Consider the following 23414-nt stretch of genomic DNA (forward strand, 5'->3'; position numbering starts at 1 on the left):
GGATGCCAAGCTCTCCCCGGAACCCCGGGAGGCGTGCGGGGGGCCGGGGGGAAGGGAGGGCGCTCGCTCCGCAACTTCACTCCCGGCCGCGCGCCGCGCGGGGGGACTCGGGCCGGGGCAAACTTTGTCCCCCGCCGAGCCCGGCGGAGATTGGGGGCGGCTGGGGCGTCGGCCAAGCGCAGTTTGTTGCTTTTCACTTCCTGCGGCAGCCGCTGGAGGATGAGGACGGCGGGGCTGAGGCGGAGCGGCCGCGGCCCCCGGGAGTGACAGTCGCCCCGTCGGGATTTCCCGCCTCCCCTCCCCTCCCCCCCCAGGGCCAGGGCCCGGCGTGCACCGTGAGGGGCGGGCGGGCGTCCGGACTCGGCGAGCTGATGCGGACTCGCTTTTGAGCGGCCGGGGACGAGAGAAGCAGCCCCAAGATGGAGGATTTTACTACCCGGACCTACGGGACCAGCGGCCTGGACAACAGACCTCTGTTCGGGGAGACGTCTGCCAAGGTGAGCGCGGGAGTGGGGCCCGGGGCCCGCGAGCGCCCGTCCCGCCCCCCTCCGCCCCTGGCTCCTGCCGCGGGCCTGGAGTGGGCTTGGGAGTGGAGAGAGCTGGCCCTGCCAGCCGCCTGCCTCTCGGGATGTTTGCCCTGCACTCGTCTGTCTCCAAGAGCAGCTTGGAGTGGAGGAGCGTCCAGAAAGTTCTGGGCGGTTTGCGGGAAGCCCTTCACAGGAGTGCGGGGGCCCCACTGTGGAGGGAGGGAGGGAGGGGTGGAGGGAGGGGGGCGCCCGCGAGGGTTGCACAACCGCACTTTCCGAGCTGGGCTTCAGGTGTGCGGCTTCCCGCCTAGAGCTCAGGGTTGCCTCTGATCCGTGTGCACTTAGAGCCGTTAAGGGGTCCTTGCTGAGGCCGTGGAGCAGTTATGTGAGGGTGGGTGTTGGCCACCTTTCCGGGAGGTGATCTAAGGGTTCCGGCGCCCAAATAAGCAAAGAGTATGACACTTTTCAAAGAGCTCTCGATTAGGTAATGCTTCTGGCCAACAACCGAAGAGCTCTCTGTACTCAGCATTAACTTCGAGACTTCTGGGTAAGATTAACCGGCTGTTTGTTCCCTCACTTGTAAATGGCACCGGTGACCATTGACCCCTGATAAAGGGCTGTCAGCCTTTCCAAAGTTACCTCGCCTAGTGCAGACCTTGGATTTCTTACATTTGGGGAAGAGCCTGTAGTGTCCATAGAGAGAACTTCTCCACCTGGCCGTCAGGGGCACCACCCTGAATTTGGAAGCTGCCAGCCTGCCTAAATCCCACATAGATTTTGCTTTATTTTGGAGTATTTTTTTAATAAAATATTTAAGATCGACGTCCCGATTCTTGTGGCTCTACAGAATCCCAGCTCACTGTGCTATAGTTCAGTGCACACATTAGTAAGCATTCGTTACAAATCGGGTCCTGGGCATTGAAGGAGAGTGGCCAGGAATAGAAGATACAGGTGGATGTGTCCTATGTCACAGCACAGGGGAAATGTGTTTTCGGTACAAAGAGAAACTGGTTGCATTTGTATAGAAAATTCAGACAACTGTCCCCAAAGCATTATCTCCTGCACATATCCTTTGAGGAGTCTGAGCGATTGAGACCCCTTTGGACTCCATAGACCCTGTAATACAGTGGCACTGAATTGCCCGATGGACTTGTAGACTTGTGCAGACACACACAAGTGAGTCGCTGTGTTAGTTTCAGCACTGGGGAGTCTGGGGTGGAAGGAGCACTTGATCTCAGGGGTTCAAGGTACATAGTGCAACCCTGAACCCCAACACAAAACCAGAAGCTTCAAAAGCAAAACAGCTAAACCTCCTAACAACTATGTAGACGTTGAGAAATAATTGATGTTATTGACCAGCCCACTGCCTAATGCTTGAAAGTTTCCTGCCATCCCTCATCCATTTGAAACCCATCCAAGGACATCAGAATCCAAATATGTCTCCGTTCATGAGACACCTGAGTCCAAGTGTGTATTGAGTGGAGTGCTCTGCACTATGTAGGCAGCTTTAAACATCATAGCTGTGGCGACCCAAGGAGAAATGTAAGAATAATCTATCATTACAACTCTCTTACAGCTGCATCACCCAGATTGCCTCTTGAGGTAGATGGGGCCATTGCATATAAATTCCGTGGAGTGGAGACAGGAAAGGGATCCATGGTTTGGCATGAGACAAACGTGTTTCCAATGAATTGAGATGCCTAACGTGAAGGAGAAGCATTTGTCTTTGTTTACAATAAAGACTTTATTTGTAGGCTAGGGGGGCAATTAACCTACCTCATTAGCGCTAAGACACATTGCAGTACAGCCGTTCCTTTGGACTGCTGGAACTGGAGGAGTCTCGGGGATTTTCACTCTCTCCCTTGCGTGTGGGCATCTCTGGCTTACTCCTTTTCAGATGCCCAGAAACTAGACACAGTAGTCACTTAAGTGGAAACTTGATAATAGTGAACTATGGTTTACCAGAAAAAAAATCTTATTTCTTTAAAACAACCGATAGTGTACAGGCTCACAGTTATAGGTGTACTATAGGCTGGCAGTTATATGGTGTAATCCCTAATTTTTAAGGTAAGGAGGACTGAAGCCCAGACAGAGGGGAGTCTGGAGGGCACTCAGCTTTCTCTTGTTTGATCATCAGTGCCCTTATGAGAGGGGAGGTTTGTTTCTGGTGTACGTCTAAGGAAGTGAACTTCACAGGGTTGTTTGTTCAGTCACACGCTACTTCTCTGGCAGTCTTCTGACAGTTCCGTTTTGTGAGGGAGACAGTGAGGTGAATAGTAACTTAGTGTGAAACACTCTTGGCACACTGTAGACATTCACATACTTGTTGCTATTTCCCAGGAAATGGGGTGAAGTGGTTGCCCCAGGTCAAGAAGTGAGTTTGGACTCGTGACACCGCAGTCTGAAGGAACATAACCCGGTGGGCCTTGACAGCATGCAGGTGGGCAGGTCTGAAGGATGGTAGGCCCTCCCTACTGAATGGTCACAGTGAGTTCAGTGACTGGAATTACACATTTACTCAGTCTTCACCGTGACGTTTGGGAACGGCTGCATAGATGGAGCCATCAGAACAGTTCTTGTTACGTTTGAGGGACACTGACAGAGGGAGTGACACTCATCTTTTATAAGACGCTACACCTCACTAATACCTTTAAAATGTTATCAGTCCCGGTCAGGATATCAAACAGATCTTTTCACGGTTTGAAACCGTTTCTTCTCAGCAAGGAGATAGTTACATTGCTGCGAGTCAGAGGCCAGCCTAGTTTATGTAGCTCCAGGCCAGTCTGAGATATATGTGGGACCCTGTTTCTAACAGAAACATTAAGTTCTGTTGCATAGTACATTTCTTTCAGATGAAAACCAAAACTAAGTATGACAGAGAGCAGAATACTACATATGGGATGTTTCTAAGCCCGTGTTGTAGTTTTTGTACTTTCTAAAAGAGCACTACCCACATATGAACCACAAAAGCAGTGTGGTCCTAGCAGGCACAAAGGTTAGGTCAACTCACAACACTCCCTGCCCCACCCCTCAAGCCCCATCCCCACTCAACTAACCAAAGCACCCAGAAGACTTCAGCCCAGTGCTAGAGCACTTGCTAACACATAAGGTCTTGTGTGTTTTATCCCCAATATCAACCTCGAGCCTTATATGTAATAATTCAGAATGTCTTTGTACACCTACCAAATATTTAAACCCATAATCCATTGTTTCAGCATATAATCAGGATAAATTAAGATTTAAAATGTTTTGTACTGTGTCTTTGATGTTCAGTGTGTGTTTTATGCTTGGAGTCTGTTTCAGTTTAGATTGGCCACATTTCAGGTACTAACCAAATGCCACCAATCCCATCATTTGGACTGCATGTTCCAAAGCTGGTGGATCACCATTGCAGTTTGTAGCCCAGTTTATGAGTGCCTTCTTTTGCCGTGGGACTTTTAGAAGTCTGATGTGCTGATCTTCTCTCTGATACTAGTTGATGAGGGTGGGTGAGTTGTTCTTCCGATTGGTGGTGTGGCCTTTTAGCCATAGTAGTGTCTTACCTAGTTCTCCCCTCACTGAGAGAACATTCCAAGACACGGTTCTATAGGATGCTTTATGGTGGACCTAAGACTCGTTCTTTGCTCCTCTGGAGATAGTCCTCCGTGGTTTTAGAAAAACACCTGTGTAGAGAGAAGCTTTTTTCTTGTCTGCAACTTTGCCCCCCCCGCCAGTCGCCTGGGTTCTGCCACGTTGCAGTCCCCAAATAACACACAAGACGTTGTATTAATTATGAAGCTGTTGGCATTGCTTGTTTCTCACTGGCTAGCTCTGACTAAGTATTTATCCCATAATTGTTAATCTAAGTATTTCTCTTACCGGAGAAAAGTTTTGGACATCTTACTTCTCTGGTGGGCTACATCTTGACTTCCTGTGTTTCTCCTACCCAGAGTCCTCCTGGACTCCTAGTCCCACCTATGTTGCTTCCCTATTGGCCAACAGTGCTTTATTGACATACACACAGGACTTCCCCATCACACCTGTCTCACCATGTAGTAGTAGCACACGCCTTTATTCCCAGCACTTGGGAGGCAGAGACAGGTGGATCTCTGTGAGTTCCAGGCCAGCCTGGTCTACAAAGTGAGTTCCAGGACAGCCAGAGCTACACAGAGAAACCCTGTCTTGAAAAACAAAACAAAGAAAAACCAAACAAACACCAGTCTCTACAGTAGAAGGGCAGTAAGTTGTCCAGGGTTGAGTGTCATTGTTTCTTGACTTTGTAGTTGGCTGCTAGGTATCAGTTTCAGCCGTCTAGGCTGGGTAGACCTGGGTGCGAAGAGGACAGTGATTTTTTTTTTTTGGTGGGAGAAAGCAAAACATTTCCCCACAGCTAATGCAGATGGGCTGAGGACAGATCTTCACTTGGTGGGTGGGATGTAATATAAAATGGTTCCCAGATGAATGTGTTCCAGTGACGGCCACTGATCTCAAGTATGCAGTTAATCTAAGAAAAGCAGTGACATTTTGTTCCTTGTGTTGGAACGCAAGGATGAGGAGTTACTACGGTGCACTCTATAGCTGATAGCAATGAGAAAGGAGATATGCTCTATAGAGGTTTGTGGACTCTGAGGCTTAGATAACTTGGTTCTGAGAGCAAATTCCCCTTCCCACATCCTTCAGTAAATAAGTAAGCAAACAAGTAGCAAAACCAAGATTTTTTTTCATTACTTTTAGTCCTAATTGTTTGAACTAGGAATATTCGAATGTAAAATTAGAATGCTATTTGTGTCATTTTAGCCCCTTTAAAAATTTTTTTGGTTTCTTTTTCCCCGCTTAAGGACTTTGCTGCCTCTCTTGCTCAGGATCCCACAAAGCTTCCCTCTGAGGAGTGTAAGCTTCTAGATTCTCTTGACAGCTAATTTCTGTGATACCATGAGCACAGCTCTGTCTCCCTCGAAGGAGCGCTAGTTGCCAAGGGACTGCAAACAGTTTGTCTTTTCTCAGCTAGCCTGCCAAATCTCTTTCAGTTCCTTGTGCCAAAGTTGCAGTTCTGGACAAATGAATGCAGTGACTTTTCCCTTTCTACTCTGTAAGTTTTCTTCCTCCTGTGTCAAGATCAGTGGAATTGGGGTCTTTGGGGATGGGCCTCTGCCAGGCATCAAATGTTTGCAAAGCTCTGCAGAGGACATCCGGAGAGGGTTGAGCTGTACTGGTTGTACCTGGCTGTGTACCAGCTCCATTGAGGTCGCATTTCTCCTCTGACCTTTGGAGCTACCTCCTGCTTCTTTCCCTTCTGGGGATTGAACTCAGGATGTCAGGCTTGTGTGGCAAGTGCTTTTTGTACTCACTGAGCTGTCTTGTTGGCCTTACAGCTAACTGCCTCTCAATTTTGTGCTTCTGTCCTTGCTTCTCTCCAACAAATCTGGTTAAGAGAGGCACCCTGGCACAGGAACGTGACTTCTTCTGAGTGTGGTCCCTAAGTGAAGGGACTCATCCTGTGTGTGGTTTTAAGTGTATTAAGTTTTAAGTGATGTGAGGGTTAGAATCATCCCCAAATAACCTGTATTCTTGGGAGATTCTAAAACAACAGAATGCAAAGGTTTCTCTGTTCAGAAACTTGGGTTCACTGGTTGCCCAAACAGGAAGTCGTGTTTTAAACTCTCAGGCAATTCAATTACTGTCTCTCTTCCTGTTGAAGTATATATAGCAGAGGCCGGTAGTAAATGGGTGTAAGAAACAAACCAAGCCTGGCCTCTCAAAAAGTTTTAATGGTTTACTGTTCTCTGGAAAAACTGGACTTTTGCTCAGATGTGGTAATTGCCTGGTTCTCATGAGCTGAATAATTATTTCTTTTATGGTCAGATGCAGGTCATGTATAGATATGTGGTAACAGTATTTTCTGAGCTCAGATTGTTGGCAAACTTGAGTGTTTGTATGGGAAGTGAAACGAATTTAAAGTTACTGGCTGCTGTAGAAATTGGGGCTAAGCACGGAGGAGTCACTAAATCAATCACTGAAGACTTCTCATTAGATATGGCCACCTGAACAGGCCACCTTTTACCATTGAATGACAACCATTCTGTTGTAGGGACTTTCATTTCCTAATCCTTCCAGTAACCTAGCAAGTTGTACATAACATTTTAAAAGTTAAGTGACTTATGAAGAAGGCTTGTAAATCACATCGTCAGGACTCTGCCTCAGTATTTAGCAGTCTGCCATTCTGAAGCTTGGCTGCACATATTAGTGAGCTTCTGTGGGTAACAACTCTAGTTGTTTCTCTCCCCTTAAACATGTGGACTGTGTTTGTGCTCTGTTTTTGCTTTGATTTCCATAAATGGGGCTTCAATGACCATAATCTATTTCAGGTGTCTGTGAGGAGAATCTGCTAGGATGGATGGATGTACAAAAATATTTATAACCTGAAGGTGCTTCAAAATGTGAATATGATGAAAGAAGGGAAAATTAACAAATGTCTGTGAACTTTGTCTTGATCAAAACAAAGAAGAAATTTTGGATTCATATTCATGCATAGCAGTGCAAAATGTGTGACACTGTCGCACACATTTTTAAAATTTTATTCTTGAGACAGGGTCTACATAGCCTTGGCTGTGGTTGAACTATGTAGACCAGGCTGGCCTCAAACTCAGAGAGATCAGCCTGCCTCTGTCTCCTGAGTGCTGGGATTAAAGGACTGTGTCTATGCCTGGGCACCTGCATTCTGGAGATCCCTGTCCATGAATTGCTACTCCTTGCGGTTCTGTTGAGTGCTGTTTCCTTGGGAAGTCTTGGGAAGGTTGTACCAACGGGCAGAGAGCTCACTGTTCCCTAGAGTTAGCCAGTGAGGCAGGAGTCTCATTTCCACTCATGTGAATGTTCCTCCCGCCCCCTGCTGTCTCTGGTTATCATCCAGTAGGAATGCCCCATTTAGGCAGAGCCATACAGCTCACAAGAAACACTGTCAGGGCACAGCAGGAACCCTCCCACATTTCATATCTTCTCAGGGAACTTTCCTCAGGGCTGTCTCACCCAGCTTTCTAGAGCTTGAATGACATGACGTTTTTCTCTGCGACTGGAAGAAAAGCCAAGTGATTTCTTTTTTTCTTGGAGACAGGGTTCTCTGTATTGTTTTGGAGGCTGTCGCAAAGTAGTTTCTGAAAACCCATCTCTAGCTTGTAGCATTAGAACCCTTAAGTCTGGGAAATGTGGAAGCAGGGTGTGGCTCAGGTCTGACTCCCTCGCTCTAGGTGACGGTGGGGAGTTCTCTAGTGGGCTATGCATGGTAACACATTGCTTTGCTTCCTTACTAACAGTACCCGGTATCCAGAGACATTGAAGGAAGTGTGGGACAGGCAGGTGAGTAGTGATAGGTGTCAGAATGTCCCTTTGCATAGCTGGAGCTCTCAAGGATGTCAGGTCAGACTCTGCGCCTTGACCTAGAGGCAGAAGTAGAATTTTAACTGGGCATAGTGATAGCAGATCTCAAGAAGAGTTCGGTGCAAATCGATGAAGTCCACAACTACATCCCAGGAAATGTGCTGGGTCATGTCTTTTTCTCTCGTAAGTGCTGGAGGGAAGATAGAATGTTCCTTTTCTTCTCTTACCATTGCTTATTGGGCTTTACCTGGTTCTTTTTGTTCTTAGTACAGTTGTGCTCCTGGAACAATGTGCCACTTGGTGTGTCATTTGTAGAGGACAGAGACTTATTTTCTAGCTCTTCTAAGAGTTTGGGAAGTGCAAGACAAAGGCAACATCAAGATTGGTGTCAGGAGGGGGGCTTCCTCCAAGGTGGTGACTTGTTGCTGCCCCCTAGAGGGGAGTAATGCTGTGTTCTCAACATAGCAAGGCTGCAAAGGCTAGAGGCTTTGAGGGGTGAGGATCCCATGCAGGAGGGCACCTGCGCCATCCCAAGATGACATCCCCCCTTTCCTCCCCCCTCCCTCTCTTTTCTTCCCAGACAGGGTTTCTCTGTATCCCTGGCTGTCCTGGAACTTGCTCTGTAAATTAGGTTGGCCATGGCCGCAGAGATCCACTAGCCTCTGCCTCTCAAGTGCTGGAAGTAAAAAAGGCGTGCACCACCATGCCAGGATCCAAAAGGTTATCGATACCTCTTAAATCAGCCCTGGAGGGTTGTTTCCACATTAGATTTGGAGAGGATGCCACTATGTAAGCTGGAGCAGAGCTCTCCAGGCTCATTCCTGTTTTCATTCTTGGCTACTGCTGAATACATTGTTTGCAGCATTCCTCTCTAAATTCTTGCATGCTTCCTTGCTTTTCCTCAAAAGGAGGCTTCTCAAATTTCATGCCCCAGAGTGACTTCTCATGCCTGCCCCCACCCACTCTGTTCACTCTTCACCAAGGAATCTTAGTCAATAGAAAAAGCATGACAGAATGAGCTCTTCTGATTTTAAAGCCAGTGATGGGCCTCGGTGAGGACAGGTGAACGGGTTAAATGGAGATGGATTAAGGATGAGAATGGTGCAGGAGTGACCCCAAAACAGGCCCCGTTCACATCCTCGTTAGGAGGGATGGAGTGGGGAGGGAGGGGTGGACACTCCTTTCTCTCCCAGCATTTTGTTTTGTGAGATGATTGATACTGTGGGTTCAGGAATCGGACTGAGAACCTGAGGGGAAGAAGGAGAGCTTCCAGCCACTTTCTGCAGAGGTCAGAAGCAGTCAAGTAAAAGTAAGACGTGTGGGGCACAGTGAAGGACTAGCTGAGGACAGACAACACAGATGTGTGTTGAACCTGGCTTCTGCCCTTACCATGCAGTCATCTTACATATTCTGGGTATTGTGGTTGGCAGACGAGTATGACGAGATACAGTGAAGTCCCTGTGAGCAGGGGTGGCTCCCACAGGCATATGGCTTGGTTTTGTCTTGAATCAGAAAAGGTGCTCTTCTGGGAGGGTGAGAACATGTTCCGCGGCGCAAACCTAGGAAGTTCACTTATATAGAAGTGACTCAACATCTGACAGTAAAACAGCTTTGGCCTTACTGTCCCCAACTTTGGCATGTGGAGGAAGAGATAAGCCAAGTACTAATATAGTTTAGACTACCCAGATCAAGGCCTAGTGCCAGTGCCCAGTAGTAGTTGGTTTAGATCACATGGCTTAGGCCCAAGTTTCCCAAGATGCATCCTCCATGGAGTCTTCTGTGTAGTTCTGGAATTGCTAAGCTCACAGTTAGTCTGCAAGAGAGGCCCTCGAATCATAGCCTTGGTGTAGTAGATTGGTTATGTCCTCGTTAGTGAATGTGGTCCAGTTTGGGGGGCAGAAGAGGGTAAAGGACTAGGGGGAGGGGGATTTGGCATAGCAGATAGTTAAGATGAGGATGGGAAGAAGTTGCTGTGACTGAAAATTGTCTTATGCTGGCCTGGGAAAGAAAACACGCAGCCCGGTGAAGTCCTGGCACTGAGTCTAGGAATGGTACTCAGGGGTGTGAGCTTTTGGGGTAGAAAAAGAGGAACATTCAAGTGGGCAGTGTGGAGACAGACAAACCTGGGGAGAGGTGTAATTCTACAGGGCAACCTCCAGCCCTCCCTGAGGGCTCCCCTATCCTACCTTCTCCAAGAGTATGGAGAATGTGTGGCATCCTTTTTTTCCCCCTCCTTTCCTGTTTTCTTCCTGGGAGTGCTGAGCACATTGCATAAGGAGGAGCCATGTGAAAATGAAGCCTTGGCAATCACTGCCTTTTCCTGCCTTAGCAGAAACTGACCTTGTAATTCCCCGAGTTTATTGCTGCTTCCTTGAAATCAACACATCCCAGGAAGCACTTGAGAGGCTGTTGGGCCTGAGGTACAGGACCAGGCCAGAGTTTCTGCTGTTCTGTTAAATGCCTGACCTACAAAGCAGTGAGGCTACACTCGCTGACAGGTCAGGTCCCAGGTGAGAGAGGAGTACTCTCTACTGGAGAAGAGGCCTTAAGGAAAATGAAGGGAAGGTCGTCTTTCCACTGTTAGTTAGCTGCCAGTGTCAGGGAAGCACACAAGTAGTGTATCTTACTTTGATGGATTAAGTGTGAAGTCTGGGTGATCTCTGGAGTTAGAGGTGGGAATCTCTCTCCTGAGGGGTGATGTCCAGAACGGATCTCTAGAGAAGTGATGTCTTAGGTTTGGCTATGGGGGAGAGGTAGTTGATCTCCAGAGGAAGTGATGTCTTAGGTTTGGCTATGGGGGAGAGGTAGTTGAATTGGGAGCAGCTCACCCGCTTCTTCTCCCAAGTTACAGTTCGCTCATTTGGGATTGTACCTGTCAAAGTGTCTTTAGCTTACTTTATGGACTAAGAGGAGAACTGATTGTCTTTGAAATACTGTGTTTGCCATATCTATGTTTATATTGTGCAACAAATTTTGCCTAGGGCCAAAAGTTTGCCTCACTTGATGATCCGGCAGGATGTATACTCTGACTAGTGAGAATTAAAACTCTCAGCTGCCATACATCTGAGAACAGTGTCCTTTGACTTCAAGATGCCTGAAATCATAGGCAGTGTAAATTAAGACCCCTACGCTTATCTAAGTACTAACCATATACCGTGGATATCTGAGGTGCAACTGTAAAGTCTTTCCCTTTTGCAGAACTTCACTTTTTAATGTTATCTAAGCCCCTTTAGAATTCTTGCCTTCATCCTTTTATTGTTACTTGGGTTGTATGTTTAGCACAAAGTCTGCTTTGGGAGTAGGTGAAGCATAATTTGCCATGGCAATGGAAGGTTGAAGACAATGCTTGTTAGCATTCTAAACTCTATAGCAACAGGGTATCTCCCAAGGGTGGGTGATAGCTGCTGGCTGCTTGGCATGTTCCTGTCCTGTAACAGCCATCACTACCTGAGGTGCAGTCTGAGGGCCTGTACCTTTTCCTGTGTAGGAGATGACTGACCAGGCAAGACTGGGGACTTGGTGACTAGGCCTACTCTGACCCAAGTGTAGTCTGAAGTGGATTCAGAATTATAAATTGTTGAAACTATCACTTAGCCCATTTTGGTCTATCAAACAAGATAGAGTTTAAGGGGTTACATAGCTAGACAGTGGCAGACGTAAGCTAAGAATTAGGATAAAAAAATCTGGGGGGCGGTATGAAGGGAGATGGTTTCTAGGAAAAATATTCACACTAGCTGCAGACCCAGAAAAACCTGAGTTTCAGTTTCTCTTACAAATAACAAAGTTTAAATGCAACATTTATCACCCTGTACAACATAGCTCAGGTTTGGAACCCATGTGTCCCTTAAATGCTCTTTGACACCTTAACTAGTGGTTGAATCATTCTAAGAACCTGCTGAACCCTGGAATATAATCTTTGTCCCGAACAAAGCATTTCTATCCTAAGCTTTGAAATCTCAAAATGGGTTTGCTCAAGGCTCATAAGAGATCTTGTTAAAAATATTTTGACTCAACCTATCTGAAGCAAGATTTGATTTTGCATTTAAATGGGCTCTTAGGAGAGGCTAATGCAACTGCCCCTTTTCCACACTGGAGTAGCCAGGGTTTGGATACAGCATTAGAAGTGAAAAGTTTCAAATTGACTCTGGTTCTTCTGACCTGGATTTATGGTCGTCTATAGCAGGAGACCCGAAGGCATGGCATCAGCTGGGAGCAAGAAAAGGCTGCTAAGAAGCATTTCTGTCACATCCAGAATAGTTCATCTCATCTTAGGAACAACGGAGAGAGTACCGATTTTTAGCCACCCAGTAATTGTGAATTCAGGGGGATACTTGGCGGGGAAATTTTATTTAGGTCTATTCTCATTACAATGATCAAAGCAGTTATGCTATTCTTAATAGGCCAATAGGATATGTTACTAATAGGCTTTGGGAGGTGCCATCTGTCACTTGACAGCTTTGTCTGCAGTAGTGGCTTTTAGGATATGCTGTGTAGCATGGAACGTTCAATAGGAACTTTTTGGGGGGGTAGGCCTCAATCTTTTTATTTTCCTGAGCTTCTATTCCCATATGCAAATCATACTGAAATTTCATCCTTAGATGTGTGGTGTACATATGTATGCATACATTGGAGGTTAGAGGTTGATGCTCAGTGTTGTCCTTTATCATTCAATATATATTTAAGATAAGGTCTGGTAACTCAGCTACTCTGGCTGGCCATTGAGCTCTATAGACCCTCTTGTCTCTATACCTCATCCCCTCCTGTGTCCAGAGGCCAGGAGAGAGTGTGGAATCCCCTGGAGCTAGAGTTAACAGGTACTCATAGGCTCATCTCCAGCCTTTTATGTGAATGCTGGGGTTTGAGCCAAACTCAGGTCCTTTTGGCTTGTGCGGCAGGCACTTTACCAAGCTGTGTCCCCAGTCAACCCCATCCCTTCTAAAAGCTTTGTGAGTCTGCTCAGTTGCTCTCCATTGGTTTTGTTTGTTTTCTTCCCCCCCTTGTCACTCCTGATTTTGGCCAACAAGCTGCTGTGACATTTGGAAATTGGCTTACCTTGGTATTGTACATCTCTGTTGGTGACAGCTGTTAGGGTATGAAGACCAAAATCTCTAAGAGCAGATATTCTCAGAACAGACAGTTGAAACTTTCACATTAAGTTGTACAGACTTAATCCTTATCCACTTTGGTAGGCTGTGGTGTAAGGTCTGTTGAGTTCTTAGTGCAATTAGGGTGCGTTTGTAGTTCAGTTTTTCCTTCTAACCTTTGGTCACTAGCCTTCATCTGGAGTTATTTTCCTTGCATAGATTAGGCACACCCAAACCTGGCTTTCCTACACTCCCAGCTTTGCCTACAACTTTGATTTGTGTTTTTCTAAAGTAGAGAATCTAGAAGAGAGGTTTTAGTTTGTTGCTGTTTCTCCCTTTCTGTTGACACTAAAAACAATCTTTCAAGGGCCAAAGTGGTATGGGAGTCTATTGGGTTGAATCCCAGTAGCCTCTGTTCCACAAATACAAATTCAGGACTAAGCTTTGGCTTGTCACAAATAAGATGTAAGTACTGTTTCCTGGTCAAGTCTTAAACCCAGCCTTGTATACACTTTCTTTTCTCTTGGGATGGGGTGTTGGGGAATCAGGCCGAGGGCCCTGTACACACCAAGTGCTGTACTACTGAGCGACAACTCTAGCCCTTTGTTCTCTCTAAAGAACTTGGCAGCCTTATTATCTGTAACACAGTTATGTTTGATTTTGGAGATAGTTGGGTTAGGGCTGAAAACCACAAGAAAACTTGGATAGGGCCCTTGGCTCTTCAGTTTGTTTATATTATTAGAGTCTTACTAAGTTGGAGAAAAATAATAAAACTGGACTTCCAGCATGGCATTTGGGTTCTTTCTTGGCAGTACCAAATATTTTCAGATAGATGTATACAAGTGACACTTGATGTGACTATCAGTCAGGTGCCAAGGCCATGGTGGCAGCCTGAACACCTTTCCCCCTCATACCAGTCCCAACAGCACATGCGTTCCTTGGTTGGCCTCATTTTCCATAACCTTTTCTGTAGTGATACCTTGCTTGTACAAATAAAACTGGCCAGAGAATGGAGTTTGCCACTCGCTAACCATAGAGATCTGGAGGTCTGTACAGGCCATCAGAAGTGAGGTAGCTGGGTGGAAACAGGGTGTAAGGAGGGAGAGACAGGAACTTGCTCTCTTGTCTGCTGAGACACTAAGGAGGTAAGGTGTGCTGTGGCTTGCTCCTTCTCTCTGATGTCTCAGCAGTTTCTCTGTATCTGTCTCCGGGTTTTTATTACTTAGACCAACTAAGAACCCCATTTACACTTTTTCGCGTTTGTATTGGCAGTTTTCTCTGAAAGATATCAAAGGGCCAGCTCTTCCGTCTCTTCATTCTGTAAGAATCTGGCTTCCATTCTGGCAGCACCCAAATCCAAGTCATCCAGCTTACAAACTCTTGTCTCTTTCAGGACCGAATCATCAACTTAGTTGTTGGCAGCTTAACCATCTTGTTGATTCTAGTAAGTATCTTACTTATTTATTTATTTGCATTTATACTCTTGGCCAGTTTTGAGAACTTTATTATCAATCCTCCCAAAACAAGACTTTAAAGAGGACATGAACATATAGACATACCAATCATAGTCAAATTTAAAAGAGTAAATCAGTCAACTGAGTTAGCTAAGTTTATCTGCCTAGTGTATCTGTAAAAATGATAGTGACACTAACCATTGACCATTACCTCTCCCAGGTTTAAAAATTGAGTCAGTGTATCGTAAAATTATGTATAGCACATCAGAATATGTGTGACCAAAGTAAAAAGCTATAGTTTATAAAATGTGAAAACCAAGAATATGCTAAGAGAACAAACCTTCGTTTCTCCATTGCTTTTTAATACAGGGTAGAAACAAAATGGGGATTAGAAACCTATCGCTTAGTATTCGTCATAAAACTAGGCCAAACCAGCTTTGTGTGTATTCACCCTTCTCTTCTAATTCGATAATTTAATCCCATAGTATCTTGGCAGTGCTGAGAACAGACACAAGGATATCAACAGTTTATGAATGAGTATGTGCCACACCATTTTGTGGGAGATAGTTTTGATAAAAATGGAATGTTTCACAAATTTGCATGTCACTCTTGTACCATTCTAGTCTGCGTATTGTTCCAATTTTAGTATATGCTCTGCCAAAGTGAACAGCATTCACTTCTGGTAGGAATATTTACAATACCAAGATAATCAGATCTTTTTCTAGTAGTTATTAATTTTGGCAGTGGGATTTAAATGATTGCTTAATCTTTGTTAATGAAGAGGCTTCTTTTTGAGACTGGTTTTGCTCTCTTTTGTACTTGCTGGAAAAGTTGCAAGTGTTAAATAACTTGCCTAGCTTCAGTCTAACTACACCTTGGAATTACTCAAGGCCTTGCACGTCTCTCCATACAGGTAACACTGATCAGTGCTTTTGTTTTCCCTCAACTACCTCCCAAACCACTGAATATATTTTTTGCTGTCTGCATCTCTTTGAGTAGTATCACTGCCTGCATACTTGTGAGTACCACAGAATTTAAGTGTTTGTAAGGGCTGAACTTGGTAGTGCTTAGGACAGACTTCTAGCTCCTGGATCTACATAAAAGGGCACCTCTCTTTTTTACCTCTCTTCCCCAAGGATACTTACTGGGTTTTACCAAGGTTAATCAGAATTACCCTTTCTCCTGGATTTCAAAAAGCCCAAAGAAAACTGTTTCCCAAGAATTGCCACAATACTTCAAATGGTACAAAGTCAGATGGGCTTATCTGCACATGGCGACTACATACTGGGTCCAACAGTCTGACAGGAACACTTCTGGGTAATTACATATGGGTCACTCGGATCTGTGTTCTTCCCCAAATGGAGACAAGTAACATCACATTTCTCAGGAAACTTGTGGCTATTAAGTTGTAGTTCTATCTTTAACAAGATGGCTATAAATACAGACCTCTTTGGGAGATAAAAGCACCCACCCTACCTCTAAAAAATGGTTGGTTCTTGGTGTTATTTAGAGGTTATCTGTTGGTTTTACCTTTCAATTCATGAAACAGTAAAACCTTGGGGTAAGGCTGAGGTTCAGTGGGAGATTCTCTAATATACAAGAAGCCCTGGGTTTGACTTCCAAAACAATTTTTAAAAAAGCAGTAACATTTTTTAAAAGTAAATCCTTACATTGTTCCAAACCCACATAGGTTTTAAGCCATAACACTTAAGAAGAACTAGTCTAGGTTCGAATCTACTTGGACGTTTTCTTGTCTCCTATGCTCTGCAGCCCTGAGTGACCAAGGCTGAGCTAGCTAAATTATGTACTTACTTACATAAGCTCTTATATCTGAATCAGTTACATAAATCTAAGTGCCTGCCCTTCTAGTAATTCAAATATTAAAACTATATCCAGATACATCTTCTTATTAGTTTGATTGGTATACTGCTTTGATCACAGAATGAAATACATCACAAAAACAGGAATATATACGATCTTGGACAATGGAAACACATGCAGTACTACTTGAATCATAAAGAATTATGGCTGCATTGGCCTCAGGAATGATGATTAACTGGACTATCTCAGGACAATAAATTCTATGATATCCATATAAAAAGAATTAGTTGTATTTTACATTGTTATAGTTGGTCATTACTTAAATTCTTATTTGATTCTTCTTTTAGATCTACTGGTATCGACAAGGAGACTTAGAACCGAAATTTAGAAATCTAATTTACTATATCTTATTTTCTATCATCATGTTATGTATATGTGCAAACTTGTACTTCCATGATGTGGGGAGGTGAAGCTGCCAACAAGAAATACTTACCAGGACACTATGTGATTAACTGCTGGAAACAAGTTTGCTGAAGAATCTCTGCAGAAGTCTGGTACATGATTTTCATGTTCATTGTAACTCTGAATTCCCTCTTGCAAGGGAGTTGTATCATAAATTTCCGCTTTTCTAAAGAAGCTGAAACATTCCAGCCCTCAAATGGCAAAGTCTTTTCACTTTTGAAAAAAATTTTTTTTACAATTTAATTGCATGGCTCAATCTTACATTTTAAGACAAATATTCTTTTATTTCTGTTAAACTGAATATACAATTATTGTTCCCTAGGCAACCAACTTTTGCTTATTACTACAGTTTCACATTAATAAAACAGAGATGGTGAAAAGACAACTTTGATTGTGAAGACCTAATTACAATAATAAATAAAATAATTTATACAAGTTTCCTTCCCCCACTTCCTGCTTTTTGGACTTTTCTTTAAGGAACATATCATTAAAGCCCTATAGGTTTATTTTGGCTTTACCCTTAGGAATGACTCTTGATTTGTTTTCTTTTGACACAGAAGCAAATTTTGTTTTTTAAAAGTGCCTGAGGGAGAAGCTATATTGCACCCCCAACAGGTAATGCACTACGTGAACAGCATATTCTAACACCCCTCAACTATTTCCTGGGCAATTGATATAGTAAAACATGTAATAAAAAGTGACAGTTACCAGATACAGACAATGTCCCCTCCCCTCACTGAATGAGGTCAAAGTGCTAACTGTAAACTACTGGCTGTCTCTGACGAGGGGTGGTAACTGCTTTGCTATGGTATGTTTTGTTTCTCCATCCCTATTCCCTTTAAGAGTTAAAGACAAAGACCTGTAGTGGATTTTCTTGACTCTTTAATGCTTTTCTCTGTAGCCCTCCTTAGTCAGCTCCCACTGCCAGCAATGGGGTAACCAAAGTAACCTTCACCACCACCTCCTCCCATGTTCTTGTATTAAATGCTGGCCATGTCTTAAACTCACAAGTCAATCTTTCTGAAGGTCACTGTTAACTAACCTCAATTATAACCAGGCCAACTTGAGTCTGGACAGAGTACAGTGTCTAAAACCAGAGCAGTTAAGCTTTGGTGATTTAGGTAGCTGCAGTGAATGCAACTCCTCCCTCTTGACAAAAAACTTAACAGGTCTGGGCAATTAAAACTTCCTATACTCCATAACACATTGTCATAAATTGGACCTCAGATGATACACTGAAAGGAGGTAAAAGTAACAGCAGCAACAATGTGCATGGCTTAAGCACGGTACTACGTACAAGCCAGAGGAATGGCAAACCACAGCTCTTGCGACTGCTCCTTTCTTTGGAGATATGTATCAACGATGTGGCGTCTTTACTTGTATTTCTTGTTTCTGACAATCTAGTGACAGTTTACCAAGTCCTCAACATCCTTTGAGTCTTCAGAAACAGGACTGCCTAAAGATGCTCCAATTATATTTGATTCTTCCTGATGATGTTGGAATATGGGATCTGTAATGAGTTAAGTTGAAATAAAAGTTAGTATTAAATGTGCTTTACTTATTACCCAGCCCAAGTGTTTTACCAGCATGTAGTATTTAGCCAACAACTGATAGACCAAGACAAGATTAACAGACTGGATAAAACTGCCAGATTTCCCCCCCTTATTTACCAGGCTCATGATTAAGAGTCTTAGTACAGTACCTGTTAGTGTTGTCAAAGGCAGGACAGATTCAGTATCTATAACATCGGATGCCTGGATAAAGCCATGTGGTGAAGGAACGATAAGTATTGTTTCATCATCAATTGTTTGATGAACTTGGTGTACTATGGTGGGAGACTCTAAATCCTAAATAATATTTTAAAAAAGGAAACAAAAAAGAGATAGACTTATATTCCCCAAGTACATCCAGGTCTGTTAGCACTTAGTAGTCAAATATCCTCCATTTTAAAATTAGAGCATAAAGATTAAAACCGTAAAAAGATGGGGGTCCATGAATCTCAATAATCTTATGATATAATAATAATATAATGAGTATTGATAAAAAAGGAACTCAACCAATTGTTCTAAGTCCTTTTTTTTAAAATTTAGATTAGAAACAAGCTTGCTTCACAGGTCAATCCCAGCTCCCTCTCCCTCCTGTCCTATGTCATCTGTACATAGAACAATTATGCTGCACTGTGGGATGCAGCTAAAATCTGTCATTACCCCATACCACCGAAAGGTGAGCCAAGAGCGGATGCTAACAGATGTGGAGGGAGACCCTTCAGCAAGGAACTATGCTCAGGTGTATCCAGCAGTAAGAGCTGGTCTACTGGTACTGTTTGAGTTTGTACTCTGAGTCTAAAGAAAAAAGGGTACTAGATCAGTGATTCTCAAACTGGGGGGTTTCGAACCCTGTGGGGTCACATCAGATACTGCATTTGATTCATAACGATAGCAAAATGACAGTTATGAAGTAGCAATGAAATAGTTTTCTGGTTGGGGTCACCACCACATGAGGAACTGTATTAAAGGGTCACAGCATTAGGAAGGTTGAGAACCACTGACCTGGAGAGCATCTCCCTTAAAGGACCTGTGAGGAGGCTGCAGTCATCCACACCGCTTACCTCAGTGACGTAAGCACTGGCTAAGTGAGAAGGTGGTTCCTCCTGCTTCAGGTCAGTGTCGGCAATGTCTTCCTCTGCTCTGACCATGACACTATTCATCAGTTCTGTGCTGTTTTGGTCACTGAATTTAGAAACATGAGTATTAAATGATGGTTGTATAGTCATCTTAGGCCGAGGAATTTCGTCTGGGAACGTGTCTGCTTCTAGTGCATCTGGAGGCTCAGGAAAATCAGATGAGTGAAGATCACTATCAACCGCCAGTTCTGCTTGGGATATTGAATTAGCGATGTCTTCTGTAGCAACAGTTTGAATGATGACTCTTGGCGTGTGACACTGCACTGTGACATTGTCACTTGTGTTCAGCAGATGTTCTGGCTATAAAATAGTAAAGGCAACGATCAATGACAAAGAACTAGCAGTCTGTCCTTTTATACCTTTCACCTCTGCAACTAATTTTATCACTTTTCTAGAATCTGTGTTTCCTCCCCATGGAGTCACTTCCTCTTGTAAATTCTTTATTGAATGGATATCCATCTAATAAAACAGGCAATAGCGGAGATTAGAGGTATACCCAGTGAAAAATTAGGTGAAATACCTCACTGAGGACAAGTGATACGAGAAGTACTCTGCTACCCAGCCCAAAGTACATTTCTATCAACTGACCCCGACCTATCACAACTGGTACTGGAAAATGAAGTTTAATTAGGCAACATACGGATAAAGCATGAACGATGATCTGTTCAGGAGAAGCAGGAGCAGCTGCCAGGGTTACTGTTGGACTTGTGGTCAGAGTCAGGGGAAGGCCTTGACTTGAGCTTGTCTGAAGAAGGTAGGTACCTGGAGTACCAGTGGGCTGTAAATGGAAAGACTAAAGAAGAAAAAGAGGTTCAACACAGGTACAAAAGCCTACATCTGCATCGAAAAAAAAAAAAAAAACCAAACCAGTCTGAATTTAGTAGCTAGTGATGTACTTAATCATGAAGGTACAAATGGCAAGGAGCACTCTTCATTATGTACGCTATTTCAAATATCTGAGAAGTAATGAATAAAGCATTTATCATCTTTTACTCCCATGTATTTCTAGTTCTGGTTTCAACTAAGTATCCACACAGTAGGTTCACGAGTCACCATGGGCGATGTAGGAACCCAATTCTCAATTACATCTTTAAAACTTTTCTCTGTGGTAAATAAAAACCAGCAAGATGTCTCAGTGGGTTAAGACACTTTCCACTAACCCTGAGTTTGATCCCCAGGACCCACAAAGTGAACAAAGTCTTGAAAGTTATCCTTTGACACCCATCAGCACTAAGCCATGTGCCAGCCTCCCCTCTGCCCCCACCCATAATGAGATGCATTAACAGTGACAATAACAGCAACAGTTTAATATCACATTTCTGAAAAGGCACATTGGCAGTGTTGGTTTAACTGAAATGTTTTATGAAGATGCCATTTGAAAAGGTTCTTAACTGGCAATTTTAGAGTGACCGAATTATCCACTAATAGGTTTTAAACCATAGTGTCTACATAAGCCAGGGTTGTCCTAACAAGGTGCAGAGTTAAGTATTTTGTACTTTAGGGAGGGCTGGGTAAGTAAGCTGTAGAGTCTTTTTCAGTCTGATATCTTGGCCAAAATATCTTTCCTGCGTCCTGAATCCCTAAATACAGGTTTTCTTATTACTAATGAGATAATATCTATGTTTCATGGAAAGGGCTGACAGAATGATTATTATTAAAGTGTCTACCACCATTGGGAACTCAGTTTTTCTCTGCTTTCTCCAAAGTGAAAACCAATCATTTTTCTAAAGGTTAAAAGTGTTTAATATAGCTAGGAATCCACACTAATACCATATATTTCAAGAGTTTTAATAAACTTAAGTCTCTATATATTTCAAGAAAATTATGCAAATGGGTGTTTTGCCTGCTGTTTGTGTACTCAAGTTAGAAAAGGGTGCTGAATTCCCTGGAACTTAAGTTACAGATGGCTGTGAGTCACCATGTAGACGCTGGGAACTGAACTTGGCTCCTTTGGAAGAGCAGCCCGTGCTCATGTCTGCAGCACCAGGCTCTTAAATTTTCTGTTGTGCCCTCAGAAGTAAAAACCTTTAACACTACTCCCAATATGCCTTTCTCTCAAGTAAAAATAAGCATACAATGAAATTCTGTCACCATCAGTATTGAATCTTTAGGGACTCTGGTGAACTTCAAGGGACTCAGCTAAAGGGTGTTAAGTAAATTATTGTATTCACATATAATTCTTCAAAATAAATCTTGAAGTAACATTCATGCTCATGTTTTCTGAATAAAATAGGAACTAACTGGGCTTGCTTTAGGAAGGAGGACATGAACTGGGACTTTTGCTTCTTGAATTTTCATTACCCCCCCAAAATCCTGTACATTTAAGTCATGACCTCGTCCCCCCAGCTACAGGCAACAAATATTTACTTGAATCGTATCCAGATGTTTCTTTATTTGGAGAATTTCAATTAAGTGAGAACCACAAAATATTTTCTCTTACTTATGGAGCTGCATGTAGGTAAATCCATTGGTAAGCCAAAGCTGTATGACTCACTGAAGAGCAAGCTGTACACTGTAGATGAGTGCTTGATTTTCCTAGTAACAGTCAGTACAGCTGACTGTAGTTACAGCTTCTGCTACCACCCAGCACAGAGGTCACACTGCTAGCCCCAAATCCAAAATTGAGCATTCAGGCATGAATTTAGTGTCAACTGGTATTTTCATTCATTTAAGATAAATTTGCAGTTAGAATAGTATCACTGATAATGAATATATAGTAGGTACATAGGTGTGTAAATGCAATGTGTGCACTAGAGGGCGACACAGGTGTCTTCCTCAATCTCCAACCAGTCTCTCACTGAAACAGAGCTCACTCATTTGGTTAGACTGGCTGGCTATTAAACCCCCAATGGTGGGGTTATAAGTTTGTGTATGCTGCTGAGAATCCAAGGTTCTTGTGCTTATAAAAGCACATCTCCCAAGCTCCTGATAACTGCTTACCATCTTTACAGACAACAAGATTTTACAAAACTGTAACCATAAGCACTGCAACTAAACATTTTGTGTCTAGTGACTAGCATAAAAGCTTACTCAACATATTCAATAAATATTACCAATAACTTATGAAGTGTCCACCAAATTTTTCTTAATAATCAGTTTGACATGAGCCAGTACAAATTTATACCACTCATTATTAGTCATTTTCAGATTTTAAAAATGTATTGGTTATGTACACAGAGAAAAAGCAGAAGACAATGACATAAAAGTGGGAGTTCAGTTACGTCTATTCAGTTGGCCTCACAACCCTAATTTCATCTACTTACACAATAATTCTGTAAGAGATACCTGATCTTCCTTTTGCATAAAGATAGCCAATAACTAGAATCTGAAGTATTACTCACTGGAAGAATCTCAAATGTCTGTAGTGTTCCACTGTTTAGTGTTATTGTTTCTGAGTCAACAGAAGCAGCAGGGGAGTCTGTGGAAGCTGTAGCAAGAACAAGGACAATAATAAAATGCTTTGTGAAGTTTCTCCAATAGAACCAGTTTCATGAAGGAAATCTCACATTGAATCATTTGCCTGCAAACCTGAAGTCATAGAATGGACTTATCTGCTGGGATGGCACAAAGATCAGACATACAAACACAACAGCTAACTTCAGCCCACTGCTGGTTGAACCATGCCCACCCATGTTTTTTTATATGGTTGCTTTCACACTTCATAGAAAGCAACAGTGTCATTGTATGGTTTATAAAGCCAAAGATATTATCAGAACCATATGATAGGTTTGATAATAACTCATAGGTGTATCTGAAAGTGTTTCAAGTGTTAGGAAGCAAGAGGAATACACCAATGCTAATCTAGAAAGAGAAAAAGAAAGGAACTCAGAATAACAAAACTCTGGAAATTTTAGTAAGCACTACAGACGAGGGCCGGCAGTCTCTAACATTAGGTATTAGTTCTAGTAACCCTGCCTCTCCCATGGCTACTGGAAAGTAACTTAATTCAAATTAACATTCAGAGATTTTATCTGTCCTTACTATATAGAGTTGTTACGAGGAGCAAAAGCAATTTTAAAACCAAAAGAAT

General features: G+C 43.2%; 2 protein-coding genes across 8 annotated transcripts in view; one reads left to right on the top strand and one right to left on the bottom strand.

Moving 5' to 3' along the window:
- The first annotated feature begins 358 nt into the window (after positions 1–358).
- On the top strand, positions 359–17150 carry Tmem243 (transmembrane protein 243). Of its 3 annotated transcripts, none has more exons than XM_040728780.1 (5): positions 359–497; positions 14358–14408; positions 15332–15436; positions 15555–15735; positions 16587–16719. In XM_040728780.1, the coding sequence occupies exons 1-5, from the start codon at positions 420–422 to the stop codon at positions 16625–16627; spliced, it is 456 nt and encodes a 151-aa protein (XP_040584714.1). In that variant the 5' UTR covers positions 359–419; the 3' UTR covers positions 16628–16719. The 3 variants fall into 3 exon arrangements, with proteins under 3 accessions (XP_040584714.1, XP_021090638.1, XP_040584715.1); XM_040728781.1 differs by lacking the exon at positions 359–497 and adding an exon at positions 9814–11382; XM_021234979.2 differs by lacking the exon at positions 15555–15735 and having other exon boundaries at positions 16587–17150.
- Dmtf1 (cyclin D binding myb like transcription factor 1) overlaps positions 16960–23414 on the bottom strand; it is a 58126-nt gene continuing 51671 nt past the window's right edge. For all 5 annotated transcript variants that reach the window (XM_005083591.4, XM_005083590.4, XM_040728779.1 and 2 more), the window contains 5 exons: positions 22726–22811; positions 20025–20177; positions 19310–19684; positions 18404–18548; positions 16960–18211 (listed from right to left, as the gene is read on the bottom strand). In XM_005083591.4, coding sequence (XP_005083648.1) covers positions 18102–18211; positions 18404–18548; positions 19310–19684; positions 20025–20177; positions 22726–22811 — 869 coding nt within the window. In that variant the 3' untranslated portion in view covers positions 16960–18101. The remainder of the gene's footprint in view (positions 18212–18403; positions 18549–19309; positions 19685–20024; positions 20178–22725; positions 22812–23414) is intronic.

The sequence above is a fragment of the Mesocricetus auratus genome, unplaced genomic scaffold (assembly GCF_017639785.1).
Source record: "Mesocricetus auratus isolate SY011 unplaced genomic scaffold, BCM_Maur_2.0 Super-Scaffold_100019, whole genome shotgun sequence".
NCBI lineage: Eukaryota > Metazoa > Chordata > Mammalia > Rodentia > Cricetidae > Mesocricetus > Mesocricetus auratus.